A 27017-nucleotide genomic window follows, 5' to 3' on the forward strand; every position below is an offset into this window, starting at 1 on the left:
TATTGGCAATATAATTTGACCCGTACCCTGCGGTTATCTTTTGCTTATGCGCTATTATTGGAACCAAATTATCCCTTGTTTTTAATCAAATTATTTTGTCAATACGTATTTTCTAAACTGTTCAATTAAAATTGCTGCTACCTCAAATATTGTTTGGTTTTTTACAATGGGATAATAGGGCACACATAACAATCTGAAGAACAAGTTCTGTCTCACTCCCTGTGTGAGATTAAGCCACCCCTCACCACAGCCACCCTTCATCCTTACCTTGAATTCCTGGAATTCAGGGGCAGCACATCCTGAGCTCCAAGTGAAAAAATTTTTTAAAAAATTTTAAAAAAATTAAAAATTGAAAATCCTCGCCCCAAATGGCAGTGCCCCAGTGGAGTGTGGTGCACAGAGGGTTTGTCCGTGGCAGCCAGGCTCGGAACAAAGTTGTGGGGTGGAGGGGGAGGAGAGGGTGATTGACAGCCCTGGGCTGAGCCTCATCCCTCACCTTGGGCCATGCGGTCTGATTGGCCGCCTGCTGACATCCCCGAGCCCTGCACTTTTTAATAGAACGCTTTTGGATGATCTACGGGGGGAAAGGCTTGGAGAGGTGTGTTTCTGACAAGCCAGGAAAAGTCACCCGAGCCACCAGGGACTTGGCTTCACTCTTTTTTACCCCCCCTCCTTTTTTTTTTTTTTTTTTTTTCCTTGGGAGGAGGGGGATTTCTTCATTTTGGCACTTCATGTTTTTCTGAAAACTTCGCGGCGATTTTTTCCCCCTTGCACCAGCCTGGACTGATGGATTACCACCTGCTTGGACTAATTCTGTCTTTTCTCTTCAATGGCACAAAGGTCTTAGCCGGTTACCCAATTTGGTGGTAAGATTCCTTCCTCCCCTCGCCCTTCCTCTCCCTATGATTGATTAATGAATTCATTAATTATTAGCCATGGGAGCTGTGTGTTCCCTTCCTTTTCACCCCTCGCCCTGCGGAGCTGCATGCTGGAGTCGAAGCGTAATTTCTTCAGATTTGACCTGTAATTAATGAAATCTGTGGAAAAGTTTGGGGGTTATTTTGAAAGGGCCATGCCTGGGTTTCCCTTTGCACAAATGGAGGCTTCCCTACCACTCTTTAATTTCTCCATTTTCGGCACTGTGGCGATGGGCTCTTGGTTCAGATGTGAAAGGATGCGGTTTTATTTCCTTGTGCAATGGGAATTTTGTCTCTCCCATCACTCTGCCACAGGGATTTTCTTCCTTTCCATGAAACTGCAATTAATCCTTAAAAAAAAAAAATAATTTAATTCTATTTTCTGTTTGGTTGCTGTGTTTTTTTGGACTTCTTTCCCTTCTTTTGTTGTATTCTGTCATGTGAATTTAGTCCGGTGAATAACGCAAATGGCACCTGAGAAAACATTCATTAGGAAAATTGCTCAAAGGTGGATTTTGTTCATTTTAATTATGGAAATGTCACTAATTTCCTTGCACCAATGAGAAAAATAGATTTTAAAAGAATTGGTTGTATGTTGTAATGAGGCTGGTAAGTAACCTGAGTTACTTATTTTAAAAATAAATCCAACTCTATATAAATGAATACAGTGACAAAATGCAATTGGAAGCCCTTTAGAACAAGAAATATAGAATTAAACATTCCAGGTCATTTAAATCCAGCAGCCAGCGAGTTGCATAACAGAATAATTCAGTTTATTTCTCTCTTTATGTAGGATTTCTTGCTGGAATATCTCTTGTTAAGTTTCTGTGTGTGCCAGGTAGGGGCTGTGAGCCTGATGATCCATAGGGAAAAGAGGGAGATGGTGGAATTTGGTGCTGCTGAGATTCTTGGGTTATTTTCGCCTTTCCAGAAAAGTCTCTCTTCTTTATTCCTGAATTAGATCCTTTCAGTGCCAACATGGAGATGGCAAGAAGTAGGTGGGAGTGAACTTGGGAATGGACTGCCATATCTGGGAATATTTAGAATTCAGGACGGGAAAATACGAATTTTTAAATTTTTTTTTAATAATCCATTTATTAGCATGGACTTTGGGATGAGAATTTGCCTTTCCAGAGGAGAAAGACAGAGAGCACAATGAGAAGTCCCCGCTCAGGAAGCGTTTCAAAGCTCCGCAGGTTCATGAAATGGCTAAATCACAGCAGGTTTTCCTGGAGAATTAAATGATTTCCTCGCCCTGAGCGTGGCTGCCCAACTTCAGGCCCTCAGCCCTGGCCAGGGGAGGCTCCTGAAACACAGAGAGCAGCACTTTGATTCCTTCCATCCCTTTTCTGCCCCACCTGGGCACAGGTCGGGATGCCAGGGCTGGAGCAGGGACACCTCACCATGGCATCAGCTCATCCCACTGAGCTGCCTCAGCCTTTGATATAAACCAGGATTTAATGCCCAAATCAAGGAGGGTTTCAAGTCTCAGAGCGTTTCAAGTCTCTTTTCTCTTCCCCGTGAAAATGTCTCGTTTTCCCCCCGTGAAGCAAAAATATCCCCCGTGAGCAAAATGTCTCCTGCGCCCGTTTTCAGGAGCAAATGCTGCTGCACACAGGTGTGTACCCCACCATCCCCTCCTCCCAAACCCCTCTGAGCTCACCCCAAAGGAACAATACAGAGGATGTAGGGCACGGGCAGCAGGGGCATGGCAAGCAGCATCCCTGGGAGACGAGGGAGTCGAGCACACTCCAAACAGAATTTCCTCCACAGATCCAGGCTTCGTGTATTTTTATGTATTTTTATAGATTCTGGCAGCACCAAAGTGCCAGAGAGTGTCTAGGGGTGTGAGGAGTGCCCCATGTAGGGTGAGGTTGCAGATGCTGTGGGGTTTTAGGGGTTTCTTGAAGGCTGAGGGAGCAGAAGGGCAGAAATACCTGGGCCACAGTTCAGGGACAGACAATGCTCCCAAAGCACAGAAATTCAAGGTCTCCTTTGGTCCTATGGAAGGCTTTTCAATATCTGCTCTGTGGGAATGAGGTTTATGTGGTGGATTCTAGCATGGTGATATCTATCTTTAAAAAAATCATCCTTTTCCAATTGCCTTCCTGATCCTCTGTTCTTGAGGCCGGCACAGAGGAGGCTTTGGGGGATGAGCTCCACTTGCAGGGTTCAGCACACCCCAAAACAGGGCAAGGAGAGCAAAGGTGGGGCTCAGCATCAGCCTGGCCCCCTGTGCTGGTGTCCTGCAGGCTGCACTGGGGCTGCCCTGGGCTTCTTCACCCTCAGATAAACCCGAGACTTTCAGGGGGACATTTCATGTGGCAGAGCCCCAAGGATGCTGACAGGCAGCTCCCTGTCCTGCTGGCACCACCTTCCTGAGGATTTTCCTGCTGGATAGGGAATATTTTGGCAGCAGCATCCAAACAGATCCTTTCTGCTGTGGGACAGAAAGGAGAAAATTTATTTATTTATTCCTGTGGTGGGGAAAAAGTGTCTGTGTGTGCCCTAAGAGAAGGAGAATGATGAGAATGGGGTCTGATCACCTTATAAATGGGTCTGGACCAATCCAAACCCATATATATATATATATATATATATATATATATATATATATATATAATCAAAACCCATTTATATATAATATAATATCATATCATATCATATCATATCATATCATATCATGCTATATATAATAATATTAATTATATTCTATTATTATATATTATAGCATATAATATATATAAAATATATACTATATAATACATAATACAATTATATCATATATAATTCTATAATTATCTATTAAATAATAAATATATAATACAATTAATATCTATAATAATGTCTGGAATAATCCTGCTGCCCCACTGTGAGCCAGACAATGCCAGGAGCTGGAAGCAGTGACACTGCAGGGGATAAAGGCAAAGGGATGGAGCTGCTCAGGATTTGTGGGATGTGTTTTATTGAAGGGCCAGGGAAGGATGTGGTCCTTGACATTGTCCAGAGAGAGGAGAGCCCAAATGCTCCCCTGGAGCTCTGCCAGGTGCACAGCAAAGGGAAGGTCCCTGTGCTCCAAACCCAGAGTTTGGGCTCCAGACCCACTGGTGCAGCAGGATGGAGAAGCCAAGAGTGGATTTCAGCCCTGCTGGGATGTTGGGAACTCGCTGACATCGCCCTGTCCCCATCCAGGCAGCTCTGAGTGAGCTCCAGGGGTGGCTCAGGCTGTGGATGCAACCTCCAGTGAGGTATTTTGACACAGCTCCAACCCTTCTTCACATGCTGCCATCCCATCAGAGCCCTGAGAGGGGAACAAACGGGGCACAGATGGGAAAAGGTCACTGAAATGCTGCCTGTGAGTGCTGACAGGAGGAGCTGGGGCCAACAAAGCTCCCTCAGAGACGTGTCCAACACTTTTAGTGCTGCTGAAAGAGAAGGAGGAGATGGGGAGCTGTGGTGGGGCTGCTGCTCCTCCTGACCCCCCAAGAATGCTGTGGGTGTGGGCAGTGAGGGGCAAAGCTGGGCTCAGACCTAGGGCTGGCCATGAAAACAGCTCGGAGTACCTGGCTGGCCACAAACGATCAGGAGCCTGTGAATCTAAAAGGTTTTGTGGCCTTCAAGGTTTTGTTCAGTGTTTTTCCCAGCCAGGTTTTAGCTGGTGGGTGGGATGGGCCATCCATGCCATGGAAAGCAGAGTTTTGGAGCTGGGATTGAGGTGGATCCCAAATCCTGACCAGCTCAGGAGCTTCTGTCTCTGAAGGGTTTTGTGGGCTTCAAGGTTTTCTTCAGTGTTTTTTCCAGCCAGGTTTAGGTGGTGGGAATCCATGCCATGAAAAGCTGAGTTTTAGAGCTGGGATTGAAGTGAATCCTGAGTCCTGACCAGCCCCAGCCACTGCCAGAGCAGATCAGTGAATAAAACCAGCCCTGAGTATCTGGCTGGCCACAAGTGTTCAGGATCTTGTGGCTCTAAAGGGCTTTGTGGCTTCAAGGTTTTTTTCAGCATTTTTCCCAGCCAGGTTTAGCTGGCGGGAATCCCTGCTGGGTGGGATGGTCAATCCCTGCCATGGAAAGCAGAGTTTGGGAGCTGGGATTGAGGTGGATCCCAAATCCTGAGCAGCAGGACAGCCCCAACCACTGCCAGAGCAGATCAGTGAAAAAAACAGCCCTGAGCACCTGACTGGCCACAACTGCTCAAGAGCTTGTTGTTCTAAAGGGTTTTGTGGATTTCAAGGTTTTCTTCAGTGTTTTTCCCAGCCAGGTTTAGCTGGTGGGAATCCCTGCCATGGAAAGCAGAGTTTTGGAGCTGGGATTGAGGTGGATCCCAAATCTGAGCAGCAGGACATTGCCAGTGCAGCTCTCCAAGGATGCCCAGCCTCAGGAGCTGGCAGAGGGCTCCAGGTGACATCTCCTGCTGGTTTTGTCCCTGCCCAGTACAGAATTATAGAGTGGTTTGGGTTGGAATCTGAAACTCCTTCTGTTCCACTCATTCCAGTGGAGTCCTGAGCTCAGCAACAGCTTCAAAATGCTCCCAGGGCATGGCAGCACAGAGCAATGAGCACTGTCACACTGCTGGCCTTCAGGAGGTCACAATCCCTCAGAAATTAACCCCTTGTGCCTCCAGGACAAGCCTGGAGCCACAGGAGCTCAAGGAGAAGGGCTCCGATTCACTCAAGAGCCTTTCTGCCCTTAAAACACAAATCTCTGTCCTGTAAGTGAAGTCAGAAGTAAATTTAAGTGGTCACACAGAGCTCTGAAGAGGTTCCTTAATTGCAACCAGCTCCTTATTTGACTCCTTCACTAAAAGCAGTGTTTCCCACTTGCTAAAGGCACCCCAAGGATGAGCACTGGGAATTCAGGGGGGATTTTTGGCCACCCCACCCTCTCGGCTGGAGGTGCTGGGATAGAGGAGGCCACAAAACAGTGATTTCCCATGTCCTGCAGTGCCCTGCTGGGCACCTGCTGGGGTCAGGGAGGAGCTCACACCCTGGGACAGAGGCAGGGGATGCCCTGAGAAGGCTGAGCTAGAATAGGATGGATAGAGCTAAAGAATAAAGCTTTTATTGAGAGCTCTGGGTGTCAGAGGTACAGACCCAAATCTGACTCCACCATGGGTTTGGGATGAACATATTTTTATATTTTATCATTATATAACTTACATATTAATTATTAAACTGACATGGTTCTATTGATATTACAATATCACAATACAATGTTTTATTACACTGTTCTATACACTGATTCCATCCTAGTATGGATTTCTCATGATCCCCCTCAAACCGCTAACACAGTTTCTCATGATTAAACAATAATTATCACATAATTATAATAATAATCACATCTAACATTTATATCATTTATCATATACTAACTACGTAGGAGCAGTTTCACATGATCTAGCAAATACAAGATCATGTGAAAAATACATTTACACTTTTACATGTATTTTTTCACAAAAATACAAATACATTTCCCAGGGCCTACTAAGCCTAACTTTCTTTCTAGCTCTCTAAATTTTGTGATTTTAAAATATTTTACTATCGACTCCATTCCCAGGGCACATTTAATATTAAAATGCCTTCACCAGGACCCTCAGCAACTCCAACCCAGGTGCAGCCCAAGGCTCCAGTGGAGCCTCAGGACAAACCTGGAGGTCCCTCCTGTGTCACCAGGAATGTCACAAACTCCAGGTTAGGATGCTAAAAGCAGCCAATTTATTGGAATCTCTTATTTTATACCTGGTCTGATACAGGTGGACCTGACTGGTCATGTAATCAACCCATTTCACATTTCATCCTCTAACTGACACGCAGGGGGTGTTTGATTTCTCCTGTGTCACTGTCACATTTTCTTAAAAATCCCTTTGCCAGGATTTCTTCTCCTGGGAAGCTGAGAAGCCTCAAAGAAAAATGAAAACAATAATTATCACATTTGCTTCTCCTGTGTTTTGCTGCTTTGGAATGTGGTTGGAGATTGTTTGTCCAACGTGTGAATTATTTTTACTTAACGATCAGTCATGGTCAGGCTGTGTCAGACTCTGAGGAGAGAGTCACAAGTTTAATTATTATTTTGTTAAGCCTTCTGTAAGATCCTTTCTCTATTCTTTAGTATAGATATAATATAATGTAATGTAATATAATATAATATAATAGTCCCTGGGAATTAATATTACTCCTGCTTTCTTTATATTAATTTATAAAATGTTAATATTTAATATTAATTACTGGAAATTAATAGTATTCCCGCTTTTAAAAATATTATTTTTAAAATATTAATATTTAATATTAATTCCCAGGAATTAAGATTATTCCAACTTTTTTTAATATTCATTCCAGCTTTTCCTGGGATGAGCTTTCCCTTGGAACAGAGGGATTTTGAGATCCCCCAGCTCTCCCACTCCATGAGCCCTCTCTTTATGAGACCATACCCAGAACTTCTCAGAAATCCCAAATTAACCCCAAAACCAGGTGTTTGTTTGCACACCACGGGATCTTTTACAAACCCTGCTCATTGCCCTGACTGGGATGTTTTTAACAGAGGCGTGTTTCATTTTTTAGTGGCAGTTTTGTAATTTTTTAAAAATGCTTTTTATATAAAATGATATTTTATTTTTTGATTCTGTGAAATATATATGTCAATAATTATTATTAAAATTATATTTTATATATAATTTTAATGTAGAATAGTAAAATGCCACGCCTGGAACATGAAAGAACCACACTCTGAAAAGCAAATTTGCCCTGAAAAAGGAGCCAAAATCTCTTAATTCCTTTTCTGAAGATGAGTTTCCTGATTTGCTAATTTGCTAATTTGTCTTGTTCACAATTCACTGAACCTGTCTGCTTTTAATTAATCTTACAAATCTAATCAAGTCTAACTGGCACCTTTCCCAGTGCTCACAATTTTAAATGAGAAACTTTCCCTGCTGCTCTCCAGCCCCACCCTGGCTCAGGCTCCAGATCTTCTTCCCCCTTTTCAAGGGATATAAAACCTTCAGGGTTTTATATTCTGATCCCATTTCTATGTCACAGAATCACCCAAATTTCCTGCAGTTATTTTCTAGATATTATGGAGGTTTATAATTAAGAAATTTGCAGTGAATGTCACAGGAGTTTCTCGCAGCCAGAGGCACATTTAAAAGGAATGTTTTACCTGCAGAGAACTCTTAGATGTTTTTGGGGAGGATTTCTTGTTTGTTTATTAGTTTAATTGTTGCGAAATATTTCAGTTGTGGTTTTAAATTCTGATTATTGCTCAGGCCTGATTAGGTTTGGTAACAACCAACTCCCCTTTAATAAACTTTAAAAAAACAACTTTAAAATTAAAAATTAAACTTAAAATTAAACTAAAAATTAAACTTTAAAACTTTAAAACGCTTTCAATGAAATTCACCTGTTGTCTGTCTGACAGGGAGTTGATGCAGAACACCAGGCCATGGCTGTCTCTGTATTTTTAATTTTCCTTTCAATTTGCTCATTTTTATCCCTAAAAATCTAAAAATAAGGTTTCCAGACACCAAATCCTCATCTGAGGGTTTGATGGGGCACAGGCTGCTGCTGCTGTTGGTGAAGTGAGGATGTGAAAAGAGTGGATATAAAAGAGACTTTGCCTCCAACATTGGTGCAATGCTCAGGAGCACAGTTTTGGAGAAGAAGACCCCTAAAGGAGACCCTTCCCTCGTGTGCTGGGGCTGGGGCTGTGATTTTCACATCCTTTTGGGAGCAGTGACACCTTTGTGACATCCCTTACCCCAGCACCAGGAAGATTGGGAAGAGCCAGACAAGAGGGGGACAGCACCACCATGGACATGCCTGGAGCATGGACACCATCATGGAGGCTCTGGAGGTTCCCAAAATCATCCTTTGGTGCTCAGAAAACACAAATGAGCTACTCAGAAGTGCTGTGAGCCCGTGGAGTGCAGATGTTTCCTCCCACCACAGCTCTGCTCTGCAGGAGCTGCCTCTGTCCAGCCCAGTCCAGTAATCCTGGCTCAAGGGGTTCAATTTCAGTCCTCACACTGTCCATGGTCCTTGTGTGTTGGATTTGTGTGGTCCCTCGTGGCTGGAAGGGATGATGAATGTGACTCCATGTTCTCAGAAGGATAATTTATTATTTTATGATACTATATTATATTAAAGAATGCTATACTAAACTATACTAAAGAATATCTAAAAAGATAATAATGAAAATTTGTGACTCTTTCCAGAGTCCCGACACAGCTTGGCCCTGATTGGCCAAAGAGTCTAAACAACTCACAGCAGAATCCAGAAACAATCACCAATTGTTGGGTAGCAATCTCCAAACACATTCCACATGAGCACAACACAGGAGAAGCAAATGAGATAATTATTGTTTTCATTTTTCTCTGAGGCTTCTCAGCTTCCCAGGAGAAGAATCCTGGGTGAAGGGATTTTTTCAGAGAATGTGAATGCCACACTGTCCTACCCTTGCAGGAACCTCATGTCCCTTGCTGGCACCTCATCCTTCCCCCTGCCTGTTTGTCGCTCATTCTGACAGGGAATCCCCTCTGCCCCCTCCTGGCATGGAGGAATTAGTCCTGGATTAGGTCGTTTCTTGTGGGGAAAAACCAAACTGAACCTCGTAGAAACTAGATCTAGAGTTAGTCCTGAATTAGGTAGTTTCTTGAGGTGAAAAATCAAATTCAATCTTGTTCTAGATTGAATCTTGATGTGGAATTAGTCCTGGATTAGGTGGTTTCTTATAGGGAAAAAACAAATCAAGTCTTGTGGAGACCAGATCTAGAATTAGTCCTGGATCAGGTGGTTTCTTGTGGGGAAACACTACGTTGCATCTTGTAGAAACCAGTTCTAGAATTAGTCCTGGATCAGTTGGTTACTTGTGGCGAAAAACCAAATTGAATCTTGTAGAAACCAGGTCTAGAACCAGTCCTGGTGGTTTCTGGTGGTGAAAAATGAGGTGCATTACTACTGGGTCCTGTTATTCTCTTTCCATGGCGAGCAAAGCACTTGGAGTGGAAGGTTCTGGAAAGGTGTGAGGCACAAACTGCCAGGAATATTGCAGGAAAGATGGAACCATGTGCCACCCTGGCATGGAGGGGACAGAGGGGGCAGAGAGGGCAGTGGTCAGTGGGGACAGAGAGAGATGGGATGGGATGGGATGGGATGGGATGGGATGGGATGGGATGGGATGGGATGGGATGGGATGGGATGGGATGGGATGGGATGGGATGGGATGGGATGGGATAGGATGGGGCTGGGGTTGGGGATGGGGAATAGGGATGGAGCTGGGGATGGGAATTGGGATGGGAATTGGGATGGGAATGAAATTGGGGATGGGAATGGGATGGAGGTAGGGATGGAGATGGAATGGGGATGGGGTTGAGGGTGGGGATGGAGAAGAGACTAGGATGGGATTTGGGATGGGGAATGGGGATAGGGATGGGGATGGGGATGGGGATGGGGATGGGGATGGGGATGGGGATGGGGATGGAGCTGAGGATGGAGCTGGGGCTGGGGCTGGAGTTTCTTCTCTGCAGGAATGTGAATGAAGTTGCTGCCAAAGCACTGGGTGTGCCCAGGAGCCTTCCTCTCCTTCCTCACCTTCCTCTCCTGCCTCCTTCCCAAGTCTGGCACTGGGGAGGGAAATGTGTCCTGCCAGGGATGGGGGACAGGACACTGGGACCAGAAGGAGCATCAGAAACCCAGGCAAGGAAGGAACAGCTCTCCACTGAGGCCAGTGAGGGTGCTGGTCATCTGCCACTGGAGCTGGGGCTGGGATTGGGGATGGGGGTGGAGCCACTTCTTCTCAGGAACGTGAATGAAGTTGCTGCCAAGGGAGTGGGAGTGCCCAGGAGCAGGTCCTGCATTGTTCCCCCCTCCAGATAGAAATGTTCTGTTCAGCAATGCCTGCTCAAAGCAGCTCCACTCTCACTTGGAAAACACAATCCACTGATTTGCCATGGCTGAGAATCTATTCTGCAGAGACCGTGATAATATTATTCCACCCGGAATTTACATAAATGCATACAATTTGCATATGCAAATGCAGGCTTCCTGGCTGTGACCGCAGTAAACACAGTGAGATTTTCAATGCTGTAAAAGCTTTCCTCCAAAGAGAGATGCTGGGGTTTGTTTGGGTCCTGGCAGGGCTGTGATCCTGCTGTCCCCTCGCTGCCATTGCCAGCCATTCCTCTCCTGCCTCCTTCCCAAATCTGGCACTGGGGAGGGAAATGTGTCCTGCAGGGACAGGGGGACCAGAAGGAGCATCAGAAACCCAGGCAAGGAAGGAACAGCTCTCCACTGAGGCCACTGAGGGTGCTGGTCATCTCCCACTGGTCAGTCAAGCCGTCCAGCCATGCCTCCAGTTTGGGGAGTCCCTTTGGGGAGGCAAACTCCACTTTGGGGAGGCAAACTCCAGTTTCAGGAGGCAAACTCCAGTTTGAGGAGTCCCTTGGTGGTGGTGGGTGGCCTCAAGAAGTGTTTGGTGCCAACTGTGCCGAAATCACCCAGGGTGAGTCACAGTTTGGCACTGGGAAGCAGCTTCCCAACACCCAAACATGATGGAAAACACCCCGTGGGTGGGAATTGCCACATCCACTCAGCTGTGGCACAGCTGGGGGGGGATCTAAGGGGGATCCCTGGGCTGCCCCTCTTTGGGGAGTCCTTCCCTGAGCCCTGAGACCAGAACTGGAGTGCCCAGGCTGGTTCTGCTCCCATGAACAGCCTGGGGTTAAACAGGAAGGAGGAGCCTGGCAGGGAGGGGACAGCGGGGACAGAGGGGACAGTGGTCAGTGGGGACAGTGGTCATTTGGGCTGCCCATCCTGGGCACTGTGGCTGAGACTGAGACATGGATTCTGTCTGAGCTGGAGGAACTGGACCTCAAAGTGTCTTGTGTCAGATCCAGAACAGAAAAACCAAACTCAATTTTGTAGAAACTAGATCTAGAACTAATCCTGGATCTATTGGAATATGAATCCCAATATAACCAGTTAGATGGTGCCTGGGCCAGTTCTGACCCTCGCTGCTGGGCCAAAGGCAGCACTGTGGTGTTTTACCCCAGAGATACCTTGGCTGAGAGTGCAGCGGGGCACAGGCGCAAGTCCAGGCTTGTCAGGACTCCGTTTACCTCAGGAGAGAGAGCTTCTGGCGATGGTGAAGAGAAGGAAGGAGTGGATTCTGCTAGAGGGTTATATCCAGATGTTTATTCCATGGGTGCAGAGGTCTGCACTGGGACAATTCCTCCAACAGAATGGAGGCCACATGGTCTCATTAACATTTTAAGCTCAGGGCAGGGGAAGGGGAGGGGACAGGTGAGCCACCAACCAGGTGAAGGGGCAGGGTCTCAAGGGACTAGGGACACCTATCACACGACGCCTTGCTGGTATGTTAGCCTGATTGACAGGGCACACTCAGCGAGGGGCGAGGGGGAAGGGAGAAGGTAAAACAGGACATTGCAACACACCGCAACATGGATCAGGTGGTTTCTTGTGGTGAAAAACCAAATTCAGTCTTGTAGAAACCAGATCTAGAATTAGACCTGGATTAGGGGCTTCCTTGTGGGGAAAAACCAAATTGAATCTTGTGGAAACTGGGTCTAGAACCAGTCCTGGTGGTTTCTTGTGGTAAAAATTGAGGCTGCTTTACTACTGTGTTATTCTCCTTCCATGGAGAGCAAAGCACTTGGAGTGGAAGGTTTGGGCTCTGGGAAGGTGTGAGGCACAAACTGCCATGGATATTGCAGGAAAGGTGGAACCATGTGCCACCCTGGCTCTGCTCCAAAACTCAGTGTAAGTGCTGCTGCCTCCTTCCCAGGAACCTCAAGGCAAGGGTAAAATTTGGCTTAGCTCAGTTCAGGTCCCACCAGGGATTGGATGTGGTGTTGATGCCTCATGTTTGAGCTTTTCTATTTTTCATGTTCTGTGCTGCTTTAGTGTGTAGGTCTGGGTTCACATTATGGGATGGTGATCTCTGTTCACAGAGCAGGGAGACAAAACAATTCCTGCTCCAGCTGGGGACCAAGGACAAATGAGCCAAATCTCAGGCCAAGAGCACAAACACCATGGGCTGGAGAGAGAAAAACAAGGATGGGGCTTGATTGGCTGGAGCTGGAATTGGACAATTAACTCCAATATGCAAATGGAGCAGAGCTTATGAAAGTGAGACCTCGTGAGCGGTTGTGCATTTTGTGACCATTTGGGTTCATCTTGGGTGCAGCCCTGGCTGGGCTCTTGTGCTGCCCAAGGTGGATCCATCCATCCTCCTAATAAATCCCTGCTTTATTCTTCAGCTCTGTCCAGTCTCTGTTCTAGGCCAGCGTGCACAAGGCATCAGTCAGGGCCAGAGCAAAGCTCACATGCTGGGAGAATTAGGGCTGTTTACCCTGGTGAAGAGAAGGTTGCATGGAGATATAACAAGTTTTTCCCTAGAGAAGCACAAAAAGAAGAAGAGAAAACAATTCTTATCTCTACTTGCTACTCCTGTTATTTTTACACATGTAAAATGCGTTAAGAAAATTATTTACCTAAAATAGTTAATTGAACAGCAGTAAAAGTTATTTTAATGCCTTAACCAATTAAATAAAAGTTATATCCTAAAATAGTTAATTGAACAGCAGTAAAAGTTATTTTATTGCCTTAATCAATTAAATAAAAGTTATATCCTGAATTAAACAATCACAAATTTTTCTTTAATATATAGTATAATATGATGTGATAATAAGATTGATATGATATATATGATATATATGATATGATATGATATGATATGATATGATATGATATGATATGAATGTGATATGATATTATGTGGTATTAATATAATGTAATATATCATATCATATCATATCATATCATATATCATATCATATATCTTTAACATAATTATAATAAATATAAACATAATTAAAACGTAATATATTTTTAATTTAAAAAATATTCAGCCTTTTAAATCAAGTAGCAATCATTCCCTACATCAAAAACTTCCTAAACACAATAGGAAACCTCTGTCCTTCCTCCACCACGAGGGAGCCTGAGATCCCTGTGTGCTTTGCAGTTATCACAGTTATTATTTGAAATTTGAGTTGCCTTGGACTCATGGTTTGCACAACTCCTGTGCCCTGGCCATGCCCTGCAGAGCTCAGGTGTTTTACCAAAGGCTGCTGGAGGACTTTAGCTTCAGTCAGAGAATATTGATGTATTCAGGAATGTTGATAATATTGATCCCCACACATGCAACAGCCCCTGTGCCATCCTCCTCTGCTAGCACAGGCTGGATTTGGGGGACACTCAGTGCAAGAGAATCTGCAACAAGTGTTGGGCACTGGTATTTACTTTGAGATTTGTGCCTTTGCGCCCCCCTGGTCTGAATTCCCACTCAGCATCCATTGTCCTGCCCTCTCCTGCTGGACACAAAGTCTTAATCTTCCCCTTCTCCCCACTGTAACTAAACAATCTCTCAGAAGTCTTTCCAATAGACTGATCAAACTGTCAGCATAAGCCACTGCCTCAGCTCGCTGCTGTTGCTCCTTTGTCCCCTGCCCGTGTTTAACATCCCATTTACAACAGGGAGGAGGCTTAAACCACCCCAGCTCCTATAGCAGGGGCTGGGTGAGAGCTTAAACCACCCCAGCCCTGCAGCAGTGCATGGATGAGAGCTTAAACCACCCCAGCCCTGCAGCAGTGCATGGATGAGAGCTTAAACCACCCCAGCCCTGCAGCAGAGCCTGGGTGAGACAGCACAGCCCCAGCCGCAGCTCCACAGAGCAAACAGAAGGACAGAACCACCCTGGACATGTCCAGTAGGAAAATCCAGAGCTGAGGAATCCAATTCCATCAACACCACCCTGTCCTCCTGCCCCTGGATGTGTCTGCTGGATGTCAGGGGGTGGCTGCACTCCCCTGGAGATGCCACTGAGGCCGTGCCACATCCTGACTGCTCCCAGAGGTGACATTTGTGCCCAGGCTGTGGCTCACACCCTCAGACACCTCACTGGGCTCCTCTGGCAGCATCTCCTGGGCTTTGCTCAGTGCCAGGGGGTCATGATGGCTTTTTCTGGCTGGCAGCTCAGCTTGGAGCTGGTCACTCCTTCCCCAGCTCATCCTGCCTGGTGCTGGGGCAGAAGAGAGGTCCCTGCTCACCCCAGACCACCAGGACAGCATTCCTGATCCTCTGGCATCCCCCATTCCTCTTGTCCTTTCAACAGGAATTTCTGAGCCCCCCATGTCCCAAACACAATTCCAGTTCCAAGAGATGGACTCTGCAGCTCAGGGGTCCTCTGGGGGTTGGTTTGACATCTCTTCAGCCAAACTCAGCTGGTTTCCACCCAAAGGGCTTTGATGCAGCAAGGTCAGGGTAAAAATTCCCCCTCTCAGAAGGGCTCAGACCTGCAGCTCCATCTCTGCTCCCTTTGAGGACACTCAGTGTGAGAGAATCTGCAACAAATGTCTTGGTTTGAACAGACAGGTGTCTGCTGAGGAAGGCAGGAGCCTCCTCTGAAATGGAAAATGTTAATGCTTTTCTCTGAATTACTACAATTTTGAAATTAAGGGGCTGTCAGGCAAAGATATGGGAGTAGGAATAACAGTTCTTTACTAGGAAAAATAAAAATACAAATGAAATAGTACAAAAAACCAAACCCCTGGCAGAGTCAGACCATGACCTGTCACTCTGTGTGCCAGGGTGGTGTCCCAGCCCCATTCCATGGGGGCTCAGCCCTCCTGCAGTCCCAGCTGTGGCTCTGCTGCAGCACGGATCCTGCACAAGGGGGGAGTTTTCCTCTGCAGCTCCAGGGCTGCTGCAGATGGGCCTGGGCTCCCTCTGGCCATGCAGGGCAGCAGAAAGCTGCTCCTCTGGCAATGCAGGGGGCAAAGGCTGCTGGGGTGTCCCAAACCTCAGATTGTATCCAGGTAGGAATGCTTGAAACCTGAGATTGTATCCAGGTAGGAATGTTCCAAAGCTCAGATTGTATCCAGATAGAAATATTTGAGACCTCAGATTGTATCCAGGTAGGAATGCTTGGCTCCTCCCCTGGGCGGAGCATCTCCCCATGGGATGGTGGAATTTGATCAGCCATGCAGGGACTCTCACTGGCCATGGACAGAAGATAGTTAATAATTAGTGGCCCATGAACAGAAGATAATTAATAATTAATGGCCCATGAACAGAAGAGATCTCCTGGAGGGAGGATGGGTTGCAGAAGAGATAAAGAAAACTGAGAGTTAAACATTCAAACCCCACATCCCATTCCTGCCCTCACCCTGGGCCATCAGCCTCTAATGCTCAGGCAGCTGAACCTCCTTTTTAAAAATGAGTTTTTAGTCTGTTCTGGTGACCCCCATGGACTGCAGAGCTGGGTGGGGAGTCTGTGGTGACACAGGTGCCCCCTCTATGGAAAATCAGAAGAGGATTCCTGAGGGAAAAGCTGCTTTCCAGTCCCTCTCCTCATTGGAATTCTGTCAGGTTTGGTCTGTTCTCCACAGTCAGTCAAGACCTGACATTTCCCCTCTCAGATGTGAACACCCATTGCATGCTTTGACTTGCAAAACTTTCCCTGCTGCTGCAGTTGATCTTCAGGCAATCCCAAGAATGTGTGTGTTCTCCTGCCCACGAAGGGCTGCAGTCAGAACAGCACCAGAATTAAAATAGGAGTTACAGAATTAAAATAGAATATTACAGCAGGTGTGATGTTGGGTTTGCTGGGGTCCCCAAGAGGAGGTGAGATTTCTCTCTCAGCAATGTCTGTCCTGTTCCATGGCATTTCCAAGTCAGCATTTCTTATGTCCAGGTTTGCACACTGTGTGAGCCTTCTGCCAGGCTTGGAGAATTCCCTACAAATCCGTATCCCACACCCCTGGGCATGGTTGGAGCAGGGCTGGGGTGATTAGCAGCACCAGGACAGGACATGGCCAGGCATGGGGGCGTTCCCCAGCCCTGCCACTGTCCCCTATTGATGTAGGGTGACCCTAATGTAGGGAATAATGTGCTCTGAATCCATGATTGAGAAGGTTGAACAATTGCTTTATTAAGCTATGGTATATTGCACTAATACTATACTAAATTACATACTAAAGAGATACTATACTAAAGAATACTAAATACTAAATTACATACTAAAGAAAATATTATACTAAAGAATACTAAAGAATGCTGTCTGAGACAGTCAGGACACAGTTTTTTGACTCAGTTAACTAAGGAATCAAAACAACTTTCACTAGTGTCTAATCAACAAATCACTTTAGGTAAACAATCCCCATAACATATTCCACATGTGCCAAACAACAGGAGCAGTAAATAGAAATAAGAATTGCGTTCTCTTTTTCTGTGAGCTTCTCTGTAAGAGCTCAAATGAGGGATGCAGCACTCCAGGTGGCTCTTCAAAATGCAGTTTATTCCATCCAAGAGGTTCCAGCAGTCCAGGGTTGTGGGTGACAGAGCTGTGCCTACAGCTGTCAGCTCCAGAGACCCTTAGTTTAGGTTCCAATGCATTCTATACTTTTCTTTTGGTTACATTGCATGATATACTTTTCTTTGCTGAGCATCTTCATACAGTAGAACCAATCTACATTTTAACTTTTATCTCTAGTCTATCATAACTACTGTAATTACCATATTCATGTTACTGTTCTCCAATCCCTGAAAGTTTCAGCTAGAAGTTTCAGCTAGAAGTTGTTTTTCAGTTTTCTTGCAGTGGAAAATTCTGAGACCTTTTTTCTACTTACAACTTGTTTTGTTTGCCTGTGCTATCTTCGTAAAAGATTGGTAAAAACATCTTCTTGTCTGAGGTGGGTTTATCCTTTGCTCTAATTCATAAAAACCCATTCTAACTAACATACTGTTAGGAAAATTAATCTACAAATATCAGAGGTTTATGTCCAAAAAGGAGACAGAGGAGTCCTTTGACTTTATTCCAGTAAAGGGAGAGGCCATGGGGCATTTTCCTGGTATCTCTCAAATTTTTGGAGGATGCACCTTCCTTTTGGTCCCAATTTCCCACATTTCCCTCTCTCTTCCCCAATGGCTGAGGTACTTGAGAGGTAAAAAATTCCCAAAACACCTGATATCAAAGATTTCCCTCAAATATATAACCCTCCCTTTAAATTTTTAATTCTTATGGAATTTAGGGGTTTTTCTTCCCCATTATTTCTTCCATCTTTCAATGTCTAATTTCATTTATCAGCAAACCTAAAGTTTATTTGTAAAACCAAATATCTTTTTCCATTTATCAACCAGTGGAACCCTTCCCATTGTCTCTTCTATCTCCCAATGCTAGTTTTATCAACCAGCAGACCCACAGCTTGTTTGTAAAGACAAATCTGCTATTTCTCTCAATACCCTTTGCCTCCTTGGTTAGGGCTCTGTCACAGACAAATTTTATGAAAAATCCTTTCCATAAGATTTTTTTCTCCTGAAAAGCTGCGAGGCCTCAGGAACAAAATGTAAACAATGGTTATCTGCTGCTGTGGAATGCAACAGGTGCATCTGGGATTGGTCTCATGTGGTTGTTTTTAATTAATGGCCAATCACAGTCAGCTGGCTTGGACTCTCTGTCCGAGACACAAGCTTTTGTTATTAATTCCTTATTTTTCTATTCTTAGCCAGCCTTCTGATGAAAACTTTTATTCTATTCTTTTAGTATAGTTTTAATATAACATATATCATAAAATAATAAATCAAGCCTTCTGAAACATGGAGTCAGATCCTCATCTCTTCCCTCATCCTAAGACCCCTGTGAACACCATCACAGGGCTCAGCAATTCTTTTCTTCTATATCAAAACTTGCTTTTATTTCTATTCCTTCTTCAGATTCTGCATTCAGAAGAATGCTGCTAAGCGCACAAATCTGTGAGACCTTCTTGTGAAACTTTCATCCTTCCCAACTGTAGGAGCATCAGGGGGTAGGACAGTGGGGATGGACAGAGATGAGAGATCCCTGAAGCCAGAGAGGAATTTGGGGTTTATTGCAAAGGGCCTGGGTGCAGGGCCCTGCTGGGAGCTGCAGCCACAGCTCAGAGCAGGCTGAGAGAAGAGAGGGGGAGAGAGGATGAGAGGGTGAGAGAGTAAAAAGGTAAAGGTAAGAGAGCGAGGTTCCCGTTATAATACAATAAACCTTCTTCTGTGCTGAATATTCTAATTCTCACTAACCAATCTGGTACAAGATACAGATCCTGTAGCATTTCCATACAGCCTATAAGAATCATTACATTACCACACTGTGTTACATTTTAAACCCTATAAACTCCTCTTTGGCCCCTTCTGCTAAACTAGTGGGGTCTGCTCTGACCCTTGGGCCTGTCTGCAAGCAGAGGGTGTTTCATCACCTTCAGCGGCCACACCATTGTTTTCCAGTTGTTCAGTAACTGAGGTATCTCAAAGCTTGCTTTCATTTCAATCTCCCTTATAGTTTCTATATTCTCAAAATCTTTTGCCAGACAATCATATTGATAAGGCTTTCCTGTTTCATCTTCCCCAACACTTCCCACTGCTATCCCCTAAGAGAAACCCTTAGGACCTGGTGCCTGCTGCTCTCAGTGACGAGAGCTGTCCCCTGTCCGTGTCCCCGCAGGTCCCTGGCCCTGGGCCAGCAGTACAGCTCCCTGGGCTCCCAGCCCATCCTCTGTGGCTCCATCCCCGGCCTGGTGCCCAAGCAGCTCCGCTTCTGCCGCAACTACATCGAGATCATGCCCAGCGTGGCCGAGGGGGTGAAGCTGGGCATCCAGGAGTGCCAGCACCAGTTCCGGGGCCGCCGCTGGAACTGCACCACCATCGACGACAGCCTGGCCATCTTCGGGCCTGTCCTGGACAAAGGTAACCCTGGGGGGGCAGCTGGGCTGGGGGCAGGGCTGGCACAGCTCACCTGGGCTTTGGGGTGCACCAGGATTGAGCACTGAGCTCCTCTGGGCTTTGGGGTGCACCAGGATTGTGTACTGAGCTCCTCTGGGCTTTGGGGTGCACCAGGATTGTGCATTGAGCTCCTCTGGGCTTTGGGGTACACAAGGATTGTGTTTTGAGCTCCTCAGGGCATTGAGGTGCACCAGGATTGTGCACTGAGCTGCCCCGGGCTTTGGGTACACAAGGTTGTGATTTGAGCTCCCCTGGGCTTTGGGGTGCACCAGGATTGTAGATTGAGCTCCCCTGGGCTTTACACTGGAAAAAGTGAGAAAGGGCCCCAAAACAGCCTGGAAGGAGAGGCTGGAGGGACAAATCATAGAATCACAAAATTCCCTGAGTTTGAAGGGATCACCCAGCGCAGCTCCTGCCCTGCCCTGACACCCCAACAATCCCACCCTGGACATCCCTGGCAGTGCTGTCCAAACCTCCTGGAGCTCTGGAATTCCCTGGGCAGTGCCAGCACCCCTGGGGACAGAACCTTTCCCTGAGCTCCATCCTGACCCTCCCCAGCACAGCCCCATGATAATCTCAAATGCCCCAGAGCCCAGGTGAAAAAGGCATCCCCACAAAACTGAACCAAGTGGGGAATTAAAAGCTCCCAGTGGATAAAAATCTCCATTTTCTCCCATGGATTCTGTTCACTCTGTGCCACATTCAGCACAAGGGACATCCTCAGGGAATATCTTGGTTTCACAGCTTTGTAAACACAACAAAAATAATTCCCCCTCCTCTTCCTGGGTGTTAACACCACTGGGTCCCTGCAATAATTTCTTTATTGCACAGAAATTATTGTTTGCAGTGATGCTTTGGAAATGGGAATTTTATGGTACAGGCTTCAAGGAACTGGAGAAATTGGAGTGAGAGCAGAACTTTGAACTCTTTCCCATCAGTCCCCTGCAGAATTCAGGAGTTCTGGTGAATCTTTCCTTCAAAGCCCCAAAATTCTGCAAAGAAACAGTTCATAAAATCCTTTTTTTTTTTTTTCAAGTTTCAGCCTCCCACTAAGGGTAGGTATCGTTTCAGATCCCAGAAATGTCAGTTGAGAATTTCAGTGAAAATCTTTCCTTTGTGTTAATGTGGGATTCTTTGCAGGAGCCAGGATTGTCAAACCTTATTAGAGCACTAATAGGCACCATGAGATTCATTCCCCCTCTGTTGTGCCAGGCTGTATTTTGGGGTAACTCTAATATTTACTACCAAATAACTTATCAGCAGGGCTCAATATACTCTGATTTGTTGCCTGATTAAAGCCTGTCCTAAATTTCAGCACTTAAAAGATCAGAAAGTTTTAATTTTCTTCAAAAAACGGTCACTAAGAAACTGTCATAAAAATTCTAAACAAGTTATGAAAGAACTGCTCAAGCATTGAGACACTGAAAATCTCTCAGCACCATTTCTGTCAGCAGGAAAGCACTTAAAGATCAGATTTGAACCATCCTCCCTGTAATGAGCAAAGTGAACTTTGAATTTATGGAGAATATTTTAAGATTCTTTTCGGCTGCAGGGACTCAAGCAAAGCCTCAAGTGTGGACTTGCCTCAGCATCTCCACACACCCCGAGCTGACAAGGTAAAATATCACCCAGAGCTCTGAAAATCTTCTGACAGATGGAGAAAAATGAGTGAGCACGTTGGAAATATCCTTATTTTCCCACTCCAGACAGCCCTGCCAGGCTCCCAGGGTGGATTTATCCTGGTGTCTCACTCACCTGTAAGTGGAGCAGTTAAAAATAAACAGCATCATCTGCAAAGGAGGACACATCAAAGCCCAGCCCATCTGATGCTGGGGATTATTCACATTTTTTTGAACCATGCTCGTGTCTTTTCCTTGCTGCCTTCAAAATTAATGAGCAGATTGAGGATGGGACTGGTGGCACCGAGGAACACAGGGAGCCTTTGACATTCCCAGAGTCTGCAGCAGAGAAAAATCTTTGTAGGGTTTGAGGGAGGAGAGAAGGGGATGTGGTTGAGCTCAGAGGTTGGTGACAGAGCTGGGAGGTCCTGGGAGCTCTAAGGAGGGTGGGAGCAGCTCTGCTTGTCCCTGACAAGGGCTGGAGTCTTGGTTTGGAAAGCCAGGAGTCTGCTAAGGAAGGCAGGAGCCTCCCCTGAAATGGAGAATGTGAACCCTCCCCACCCCTCCCAATTGCTATAAATTTTAAATTCAGGGGCTCTCAGACAAAAATATGGGAGCGGAAAATAACAGTTCTTTAATAGGGAAAAGGAAAAAAAATAAAAGGATAAAATAAACACTGCAGTGCACCAGAACAACAGTGACAGAGTCAGAACCCAGCCTGACACCCTGTGGGTCAGGGTGTTGGTGGCAGTGCCATTGGAATTGTGGCTCAGCCCTCCTGCAGTGTCAGGGCTGGTTCTGTTGGAGCAGGGGGATCTGCAGAGAAGGATGGATTCTGCCTCTGAAGATCCAGTGGAGGAAGAGGCAGCTGCTGTTCCTCTGGGGAATCCAGTGCAGAAGCCGTGCTGGTGTCTCAGAACCTCTGGATTATATCTGGGTAGCAATGCTTGGCTCCTCCCCCTGGACTCACATCTCCAATGGGATGTTACAGTTCTTATCAGCCATGCAGGGACATTCAATAGCTGTTATCAGCAGTGTCCCCTCCCAGGGAGGTGTGAATGTGGTCACTCAAAGAGAGAGATAAGGCAAACTGCCCACTTGACAAAGGTAATGTGCCATACCGATGGTAATGGAAAACATCTTGCATTGCAATCTTTAACACCTGGGGACACTCCTGGGCCTTCAGAGGAACAGTCTGAGCTGGACAGGACCTTTTAAAGAGCATCTGGTGCCACTCAGCTTCTCCCTTGGATGGGACAGGAGTCACAGATGAGGTTGTGTTGTGTGACAGTGTTCGCAGGGGTCTTAGGATGAGGGAAGAAATGAGGATCTGACTCTATGATTCAGAAGGCTGATTTATTATTTTATGATATATTAAAACTGTACTACAAGAATGGAAGAAAGGATTTCATCAGAAGGCTAGCAAGGAATAGAAAAAGAAAGAATGATAACAAAAGCTTGTGTCTCAGAGAGTCTGAGCCAGCTGACTGTGATTGGCCACTAATTAGAAACAACCACATGAGACCAATCACAGATGCACCTGTTGCATTCCACAGCAGCAGATAACCATTGCTTACATTTTGTTCCTGAGGCTTTTCAGCTTCTTGGGAGGAAAAATCCTAAGGAAAGGATTTTTCATAAAATATCATAGCTACGGGGTAGGCTTGGACAAAGCCCACCCAGTCCCACCCCTGCCATGACAGGGACACTTCCACTGTCCCTGGGGGCTCCAAACCCTGTGCAGCCTGACCTTGGAAACTTCCAGGGATCCAGGGGCAGCCTGGGCCTGCCCATCCTCACAGGGAACAATTCCTAATTCCCATATCCCATCCAGCCCTGCCCTCTGGCCCTGGGAGCCATTCCCTGCGTCCTGTCCTTCCATCCCCAGTCCCTCTCCAGCTCTCCTGGAGCTCCTTTAGGTGATCCTCAAACCAAGAGTTTTGGGCCCATAATCAGGATAATAATCCATAATTATGGATTCTATTCTATTCTATTCTATTCTATTCTATTCTATTCTATTCTATTCTATTCTATTCTATTCTATTCTATTCTATTCTATTCTGGATCCTGTGGCCACCATTGTCACGTTCCCTTTTCCTCACCTCCAGCACACCCAAACCAAACCCAAACCCAAACCCAAACCCAAACCTGGACAATCCCTGTCCCAGCTCACACCCAGCCCAACAAAGGGTTGGGCTTTCACCTCACAAACACCTGGGGGAAATCCCCTGTCAGTTGTCTCTTGGATCACTTCAGCTGCTGCTCCCTCAGGTGGATTGAGGCTCTTTTGGAAAAGCTTCAAAGGTGCAGCTCTCACTACAACAGCATCAAAAATCATTTCTAATAGAGGCTGAAAAGAAACTAAGGGTAATTTCATTTTAAAGGAGCTGCAAGCTTGTTAACCATGGTCACCTCCAGTGGAGGAGGGCTCAATGAGCAGATCCTCATGTCCAAATGTGTGTCCAAACCTCCCTGGGGCTTCCTCCAGGCTGTGAGTTCTGTGGGGGCTCAGGGCTGCCCTCCCTGAATGGGGCTGGGATGGAATTCCCAGAGCAGCTGTGGCTGCCCCTGGATCCCTGGCAGTGCCCAAAGCCAGGCTGGACAAGGTTTGGAATCCCCTGGGACAGTGGAAGGTGTCCCTGCCATGTCAGGGGTGGCACTGGATGGGCTTCAAGGTCCCTCCCAACCCAAACTGTTCTGTAGTTCTGTGATTCTACATTTTCTTTTTTTGTGTCTTATTTTCTAACCCAGGCCATGAAAAAAAACCCAAAAAACCAACCCCTGAATGTTGGGTAAGCTCATGTTTTTACAAGCAGATTCCCCAGGATGATTTATACTGCAGGTGTGCAGTCTGGGATGAGGAGGGAAGAAAAACAGAAAATCCTGCTTTGCCCTTCCCTCCTCTCCCTTTTCTTTGTAAAATAAGGTCAGCTCTTATCTAAAGCCAATGGCTCCTCCAGCCAAGCCCTGTCCCAACCAGGGCTGAGCCAGCAGCCACACATTGCTCTGAGGGGGAACAATCACCATTTTCTGGGTATGAAATCCAGGATTTTTGTTAAATCTGGCCAAAAAATCGGGTTAAAAATCCGGTTAACATCTGGTTAAGAAGAGCAGGTTGAGAACATGAGAGAGGAGCAGCTCTGCAGACACCAAGGGAAGAGGAAGAGGAAGAGGAAGAGGAAGAGGAAGAGGAAGAGGAAGAGGAAGAGGAAGAGGAAGAGGAAGAGATGCTCCAGGCAGCAAATGTGAGATTCTCCTGCAGCCTGTGGTGCAGACCATAGAAGAAGGATGAAGAAGGATGGAGGAAGGTGCAGAAGGATGAAGGATGGTGCAGAAGGATGAAGAAGGATGGAGGAAGGTGAAGAACGATGGAGGGAGGTGAAGAAGGATGGAGGAAGGTGAAGGAGGGTGAAGAAAGGTGCAGAAGGATAAGGAAGGTGACGAAGGATGGAGGAAGTTGAAGAAGGATGAAATAGGATGAAGGAAGGATGGAGGAGGGTGAAGAAGGATGGAGGAAGGCGCAGACCATAGAAGAAGGATGGAGGAGGATGCAGAAGGATGAAGGAAGGTCACCAGGATAAGGAAGGTCACAAGGATGGAGGAAGGTGCAGAAGGATGGAGGAAGGTGCAGACCATAGAAGAGGCATGGAGGAAGGTGCAGAAGGATGAAGAAGGATGAAGAAGGATGAGGAAGGTCACAAGGATGGAGGAAGGTCACAAGGATGGAGGAGGATGCAGAAGGATGGAGGAAGGTCACAAGGATAAGGAAGGTCACAAGGATGGAGGAAGGTGCAGAAAGATGAGGAAGGTGCAGACCATAGAAGAGGGATGGAGGAAGGTGCAGAAGGATGAAGAAGGATGAAGAAGGATGAGGAAGGTCACAAGCATGGAGGAAGGTGCAGAAGGATGAGGAAGGTGCAGAAGGATGAAGAAGGATGAAGAAGGATGAGGAAGGATGAGGAAGGTCACAAGGATGGAGGAAGGTGCAGAAGGACGCTCCCTGCAGCCCATGCAGCACCCCAGGGATGCTGGTCCCCACTCTCCTGTCCCCTCTGCCCCGGGGGATGCTCAGGGCCAGGGCAGGTGCAGGGTTGGCAGCTGGGCCCGGGCTGCCCTCGGGGGTCCCGGTGAGCCCGGCTAAGCCCCTGCCACGAGCTGTGAAAAGGCAAAAGACCCGCACCACGATAACCCGGGGCTTTTCTCAGCCATGACACCCGCAGTCATTTGCATCTAAACAGGGGTGTGTGGGATCAGGGGGCCGGCTCGATATAAACTCAGCAGCTTAACGGGAGGGGGGGGGGGGGAGGGAAAAGCAGAGAAGGCAGAGAGAGAAAAATAAGCTTATAGCGATGAGAAAGAGCTAAGCTTCCTCCCCTACTGTGAGGCAGGGCGAGCGATACCATCGCAGCGCCGCAGTCGTTTCAAATCGCTGCCGCATTCACACGCCCTTTAGCCATTCTGGGGGGCTGGGGAGCGCCTTCAAAAGGGATTTCCCAGCCGGGCTGGCGGGATTGGAGGGTGACGGCAGGACAGGGGAACATTGCCCCGTTGCTACGAGGTGCTCCTGGGGAATGCCAGCGCTCTGTGCCGTGGGTACGCTGGCCGGCGGAAACATTCCGCATTATGCGGGTAATACAGTGTGACACCGAGGGAACAATGGCAAATTGAGTGTCCCAGCAGGTAACGGGGCTGGCTGGGAGACAGTCGCAGTGGTGCACTGTCAAGGCGGCTCTAATCCTCCCTCGCCAGCCCCTCCCCTGGTTCTGGGAACGCCGCTCCCGCCTTTCGTCTCTGGGAAATTCTCCCCGCTCCTCGCCCAGAGCCCGGCCAGGGTTTCAAGGCACCGAGCGGTTTGGGGGTGGCAGCTCGATCCCCCCCTGTGCTGGCACCGAGCGGGGACACGGGGGGTACAGGGGGTGTGGGGACACAGGGACATGGGGGAAACTGGGGGCATGGGGGGTACAGGGGACACGGGACACACAGAAGACACCGGGGACATGGGGACACGAGGGGTATGAGGGACACGAGGGACATGGGGGTATAGGGGACACAGGGGACACGGGGGACACAGAGGACACGGGGGGTACAGGGGGAATGGGGACATGGGGAGTACAGGGGGACACAGGGGACACCGGGAGTTTAGGGGGTACTGGGGACACGGGGGACATGGGGGACACAGAGAACACGGGGGACACGGGGGCTATAGGAGACATGGGGGGCACCGGGGGCACTGGGGGAACGGGGACACGGGGAATACGAGGGGCATGGGGGACACCAGGGGACACGGGGGACACGGGGGTACAAGGGACACGGGATTAGGGGGAGCATGGGGATCACAGGGACATGGGGGGCAAGGGTCGTACAGAGGACACCAGGGGACAGAGGGCACCGGGGACATAGGGGGCAGAGAGGACACGAGGGACACCAGGGGTATGGGAGACACTGGGGACACGGGGGATACAGGGGGTACAGGGGACACAGAGGATACCGTGGGCACAAGGGACACAAAGGGCATGGGGGACACGGGGGATACAGGGGACATGGGGGACACAGAGCAGCTGTAGGAGCCATGTCCATTGCGGCCCTGCCAGGAGGGCACTGCCAGCCCAGCCCCGCAGTGCCCCTGTTCCCCGTGCCCATCTGCACCAGGGCCAGCAGAGCCACA

General features: G+C 47.3%; 1 protein-coding gene across 1 annotated transcript in view; it reads left to right on the top strand.

The window, feature by feature from the left end:
- The first annotated feature begins 453 nt into the window (after positions 1–453).
- WNT3 (Wnt family member 3) overlaps positions 454–27017 on the top strand; it is a 31354-nt gene continuing 4790 nt past the window's right edge. The window contains exons 1-2 of the mRNA XM_074557938.1: positions 454–866; positions 19456–19697. Of these exons, the coding sequence (XP_074414039.1) occupies positions 787–866; positions 19456–19697 (322 nt within the window). The 5' untranslated portion in view covers positions 454–786. The remainder of the gene's footprint in view (positions 867–19455; positions 19698–27017) is intronic.

The sequence above is a fragment of the Zonotrichia albicollis genome, chromosome 23 (genome assembly GCF_047830755.1).
Source record: "Zonotrichia albicollis isolate bZonAlb1 chromosome 23, bZonAlb1.hap1, whole genome shotgun sequence".
Lineage (NCBI taxonomy): Eukaryota > Metazoa > Chordata > Aves > Passeriformes > Passerellidae > Zonotrichia > Zonotrichia albicollis.